Source organism: Hetaerina americana, unplaced genomic scaffold (genome assembly GCF_022747635.1).
Source record: "Hetaerina americana unplaced genomic scaffold, ioHetAmer1.1.p SCAF_15, whole genome shotgun sequence".
Lineage (NCBI taxonomy): Eukaryota > Metazoa > Arthropoda > Insecta > Odonata > Calopterygidae > Hetaerina > Hetaerina americana.
In genome coordinates, this window is record NW_027286625.1 from 3,767,127 (window position 1) to 3,773,445 (window position 6,319).

Sequence of the window (6,319 nt, forward strand, 5' to 3'; positions counted from 1 at the left end):
ATAACTTGACATTTGCAAAAGTTACGTAGCCAAGAGTACATCGATCTCTGTGTGTGTTGGCGATTTTTTACAATTTCAGAAATGGATTTAAATTTGCAACAACGAACTTGTATTAAATTTTGCGTAAAAAACGGATTTAGTGGCGCACGGACGTTGGAAATGTTAGAAAAGTGTTTCGGCAACGATTCTCTAAAAAAACGGTCGTTTACCAGTGGCACGAGCGGTTCAGAAGTGGTCGTGAGTCAATCGAAGATGATGAACGCAGTGGCAGACCATCGACATCGAAAGTCGGTGAAAAAATTGATAAAGTAAAAGAAATGTTGGTCAATAACCGCAAATTAACCATCAGAGAAATAGCGGAGGACTTGAACATTGCCTATGGATCCGCCCAAGACATTGTGGTTAATGATTTGGGTTTCCGTCGTGTAGCAGCAAAGTTGGTGCCAAAAGACCTCAATTTCATGCAAAAAAGAGACCGTGTTGACGTCGCAAAAGACATGATTTGCGAGGCTGAATCCGATCCCACATTCATCAAAAGGATCATTACTGGAGACGAGACGTGGGTTTATGAGTACGACACGCAATCCAGACATCAGGCAAGTGAATGGCGTTCACCAAATGAGCCGAGACCAAAAAAACCACGTCGTTTTCAGTCAAAAAAGAAGGCAATGCTGACGGTTTTCATGGATTACAACGGTGTAGTGCATCATGAATTTTTGCCAGAAGGCCAGACAGTAAACAAAGAGTATTATTTGGGCGTTATGAGACGTTTGCGTGAAGCAATTCGCCGAAAGAGACCAGAAATGTGGGCAGAAAACTCGTGGATTTTGCACCATGATAACGCACCGTCGCACAGTGCTATCATTATTCGTAATTTTTTGACGAAAAATGCAACAAATACCATCCAACAGCCACCGAATTCACCTGATTTGGCTCCCTGTGACTTCTTTCTGTTCAATCGAGTTAAAAAACCATTACGGGGAACGCGTTTTAGCAGCCGAGAGGAAGTAATGGAAAAATCGCAGGAAGCACTGATGGACATACCGAAAACCGAATATAAAAAATGTTTCGAGGATTGGATCAAGCGCTGGCATAAGTGCGTTGCAGTCGATGGGGATTACTTTGAAGGGGACAATATAGATTTAGATGAATAAACTTGTATTTTTAATTTTCTGAATAAATTCCGGGAAATTTTTGATCAAGGTAGTATGTGATAAATTTCATTTCATCATCTGTTAACCTATACCCCTGAATTAGAGTCAAACACTGAAATGGAAGTTTATTAGCAAGAAGACAAAGTAATGATAATGCTTCAAAAATCTATTACTGAAGTCAATGGTTAGAAGTTGTTTGTTTTCAAGTATAAACCCACACCATCTTACGGAAAAGGTCTCCGCAGCTTGAAGAGTTCATTTGTTTGAGATCTGTTATGTAAAGGTCTTTGTGAAAATACTCAGGATTATCGAAGTGCTCCCCCATAATATCTTTTTCAGACTTTCATGGCTTCCAAAGGAAGCCTTTCACTTATTGTCCCTAGCCTCTTTGTTTGTCACAACCGTCTTAACATAAAAAATAATAAAATCCTCATAACTCGAGTGAAAGGGAAAAGTGTCATCGCAATAATGCCATTAACTTTGATGAATTATCAAAGGTTAAAGACACTGTAGATACACGAATATAGACTGTTGCATGTTGCATCATACTTAAATAAATGTGGTGCTGTAGCTGTGGGGTATGGTAAATACCAATTTGGAATGATGCTTCAGTGAACCTACATAGGTTGTTATATGTTATATGACAATTCCTGTATTTTATATGATAATTCCCAGTCAGGGTGAATCAAATTTCTGCCCTTTGTCTGGCTAGATTTTCATTAATTTATAGTAAAAATCGAAGTGTTAAGTTACAGGGAGGCAAATTGTGTTGCTATATTGACTGTGATTGATTTTTTATTGATGCATAGCATTCACCTCATTGCCAAAAGTCATGAACAGGATCTTGCGGGTGTTATTCCAATATCTTTTTAAGACTTAAGTAAAAAAAGTTTCAATGTGAAATATTTTAACATAACAAGAATGGTCAGAATAGTGTAGAATTAAAAATTGTAAAATGCCCAGTATACTCTCATATAGCCTGACATGAAGTCTTCTATTTTATTATTTAATACTTGAAAATATTTATAACAAATTGATAAGCATTTCAAAGGTTTTTGACTAGGACACAACAAATGATATGGATTACAGTACATTACCACCACATGAGAAGATTTCATTAAGTTTAATGATGAGTTCAGTAAGTAACCTGACTGAAATCCATATAAGAAGCTACAGAATAATGATTGAAAATTTTTTTATTCCACTATTTCAAAGGCTTACTGATATTAGCAAAGTACCTCAGTTGAGCCATAAGTTTTTAATCTCAAATAAATGTTTTGGATGAAAATCACCATGTTCTACAGTGCAATTGAAATCTCAATTAGGAACAGAAGTTAAGCATAATTAATATGCCATTATCACAGTTGTAAATGCCTTAAATTAGATAGACGTTCATGGAGGTGAAATGAAACACAACAATTCCTCAATTTATATTTATTCTAAACAACCATGGTCTCACCATTGTGTGGCACCTGATGATGCCATAAAGTGGTGTAACCATTGTCCTTTAGAATAAATATTAATTGAGGAATTGTTGTACTTATTTTATCTCTGCGTTGGAAAAATCCCAATAAGTAACTGGGAAAGCAGTTTCATTTCATTGGTAGAAGTTTGCGGAATTGATATAAGGCAATTTCAAAAACAGCTAATTTGATTTTCTTAATAACGGGTGTATTGTTTTTTTACAGTATGAACTACATACTCTGGAAAATCCGGTGTCTGAACTACTTAATAATTTCATTCGGCAGTTGCAGTCAGAGAAACCCTATGAAGCTACTTTACAAATAGTCAGGTAAGGAATATAATTTTTGAACGCTCAGTGTGGATCAATCATGACTGTTGCGAGCATGCAAAAAATTTAAACCATTTTATGAGAGATGAGGATAAAAAATTAGTCCTGTCGATTTTTCTTTTCTGGTAACGATTATCTCACATTATCAATTCTTCCCCCTTTAGCACCTCATGGTTAATTACGTTTCATTATATTTTGAATCAATGCATTTGTCGATATTAGTTTGTGAGTGATTGTAAAATGACCTTTATTGGTGATGAACCCTACAATCTCGACTAACTATTACTATTTCACTATGAGTTAATGGAAAAATGGGTGATTTGGAATTGTTGAATTTTGATGCTAATGAAGTACCAAAAATATAAACATGCAGGTAAACAGTTAAGAATGCATCGCTCTGGAGTAGGTAAAGCATTGGTTTTAGGATGAAAAATCCAAGTTCCTCAACCCTTTTGATTTTAAAATTAATTTTTACTCTTGCATTAGAGGAAGGATATAATGATGAGGTGTGACAGTTGTCAGTGCAGCTTTTGCACGTATCTTTTGTAATGTGGAAAGAAGATTTTAAGTTCTGAAAAAAAATTGTTTTTGAAACTGATGTTGGTATGCGACTAATATCTGAAGGAGAGAAGTAAACTTCTGCTTTCATTGATGCCTACAAACAAAAGTGCTCATTGAAATGCTTAATTTTTTCAGAGAGGACAGTCGACACCGCATGCTGTTTATTGAGAAGTTGGTGGAAGACCGGTCGGAGAGTGCTCTCTCATATTATGAGTTCCTTCAGCACCTTAAAGCACAGGTCAAATGAAAGAGGATAAAATCGACTATTGAGGTGAAATTACTCTTCAGGTTTTCTTTGAAACTTCTTCAATCCCAAATATCTCTGAAGTCACCCCTCCCCCTCTTCCAAATCAAAAACTGTCTGATTTCTACCATGTTTGTACATGAAATATATATTCAAACATTTGCTTTACTTCCTTGGAGGCTCGAAAATTATGGAATGATGAAAGTAACCTCCCTTGCTTTCTAAAGCCATTATTCACCCTTAATATTGATACATTTAAACATTTTAAATAGTCTGCAAGTGGAGGGTATTGGAGAGTGTCGGAAATTTTTTTTTATCATTGCAAGACCATTTTTGTCAGGTGAGTGGTGGGAACAGTCTGTTTGAAAGAGTTCTTGTTCATCGTGTGCATCCGAGTGAGTGAGTGTGTGGGTGTTTTTAAAAACATTTTTCCCATTGCCTAGTCATCAGTGGTGTTTACAGCATAGTGAAACGTATCAGTGCTTCATCAAATGAAGAAAACTTGTGATTCTGTGAGGCTACTGGTATGGAGATTGAGTAAAAGGCAGTGTGAATGGTATTATAATAGTGCCTTCATTGCTTGTCATTTTCCAATAGTAATGGGAATGCTTGTCTGAGCTGGCAAGTACATGTTTGTTGTTTTTATTGGCAATGTGCTGCCAAGAGACTTTGCAGTTAAAGAAATAGGGCCCTAAAAACTTTAGTAGATTACTCAATATGCTATAGTAAATGTGCAAGTGATTCTATGAGATATTGAAGTCCCACTGTTAAAGTACACTATTCATGTTTTTTCACTGTTGGGAGATATATGGAGTATGAAATGGGTGATAATTTCTAGGTATGATTTTAAAGGATTGTTACAAGATGTATGATGTGTAAATTTTGTCTCTGAGTGAAAGCACTTCCTGTATCATATTTAGTGAAGGAAATGAAATTGTTAAAGAAATTTAACCAATGAACTTGATATTTTCTGTGCATACCCTCATAAATATGCTGCATGCTTATTCTGTGTGTTGTGGTGGAGCATTTTTGTTGAAAGTTTTGTCTGTCTTCTAGAAATCAGGTTGCAAACTTTTCTTTTCCAACCTAGTATTTGTACATTTTAGTAGCTTCTCCATAAGTTTGCAAGATGAATTTATTTTTTCGTGAAATGCAGTAAAATTACGGATGAAAATAGAATATTCTCAGAGTAGTAAAGCTGATCCTTATTTTTTTTAGATGCCTCTTTCTATTGTATTTCTGTTCCTATCATATGTTATCTAGATATATAGTCTATTATATATTATTTTGTGTCCTTAGTTTTTTCAAGCCATCATAATGTGCCAAAATTGGTACAATGTGAAAAAATATCTTTGGTTTTGTGAAATATTGATATTTTCCTGGAATTATGTTAGTGAACGCTTCTTTTCCAGCATGACTCATAACCAATAAAATTGTGATACTTTGTACGAGAGGCTAGTATGAAAGATTCATTAGACTGCAGTGGACCGGAGTTGGTGCACAGTTGGCATGAAATCCTAAGCAATGTGTAATAATATTTAAAACTGCCCAAAAAGCGAATGTCTCCTGGAACTTTTTCACCATCTCCTCATATTCATTTGAAATGCCTCTACGTTGTCATGGTGCAATGATCCTTATCACTGGCATTTAGTTTATGAGGGGTCTTTAGAATGGTACTAATAGGTACCCAGAGTGAGTTCATCTCATTATTTCCCATATTTCTGAAGTGATAAATGTCTTCTGAATTCTTGTGGATTTTTATCTGTTGTATGGCAATTGAACACTTATAAAAATTGTTTATAAAATTTTCTTAGACGTGGGTTGCAATCTCTTAATCAGATGGCACTATTTCATTATTCTAATTATGCAATAGCTATACTTTAAGAGGAAATATGAGCATAATTCCCTCTAAAATACAGTGAAATGAAATAATGTTGCTGACCATAAAATTAAGGGAAGATAGGAGTGGGTAATTGTGGGATATTTAATATGGTGTCATTTAGTAATTATAATGTTACACATAAGGAATACATTCATATTTAAAATAATCATTTGCCATTATTTCATGATGATATTATTACATTTTTATCAGCCATTGAGGATGAATATAAAGCTAAGGAGATTCAAAGTCATGAAGCTGATCCTGTTTTGTATGCGGCAGCTTCAGAAGTAATGACAATATAAAATTTGAAGTATGTATATTATCATGTCACTAGCATGGTCTTCTGCTAGCTCATGTTAGAAGCAAGTAAATAAGATGGTGGACAGTACTGTGGTAATAAAATAAAAACTTCTAAACGGGTAAGACCATATGACAGAGGAATGATGACAAAATAACAGTGAAAGCTTGAAACTGCAACCTTACTAGAAGAAAAAAGAAAATGACCAAGGAAAATAGGGCAGGACACAGTACATATTGAGAGAGAAATGGTTATGAGACCAGTAAAATGTAGAGATTGGAATGAGAATAAATGAATTTGGAATGGGAGAAGAGCCAAACATAGCTCAACAAATTTGTTGTCAATAATGAATAATATTTTCATTAAAATGAAATTATTAGGGCTATTC

General features: G+C 34.8%; 1 protein-coding gene across 1 annotated transcript in view; it reads left to right on the plus strand.

The window, feature by feature from the left end:
• The window catches only part of Sec24AB (Protein transport protein Sec24AB), a 34,231-nt gene extending 29,534 nt beyond the window's left edge, over positions 1 to 4,697 (plus strand). The window contains exons 20-21 of the mRNA XM_071583789.1: positions 2,843 to 2,946; positions 3,643 to 4,697. Of these exons, the coding sequence (XP_071439890.1) occupies positions 2,843 to 2,946; positions 3,643 to 3,754 (216 nt within the window). The 3' untranslated portion in view covers positions 3,755 to 4,697. The remainder of the gene's footprint in view (positions 1 to 2,842; positions 2,947 to 3,642) is intronic.
• The last annotated feature ends 1,622 nt before the right edge of the window (positions 4,698 to 6,319 follow it).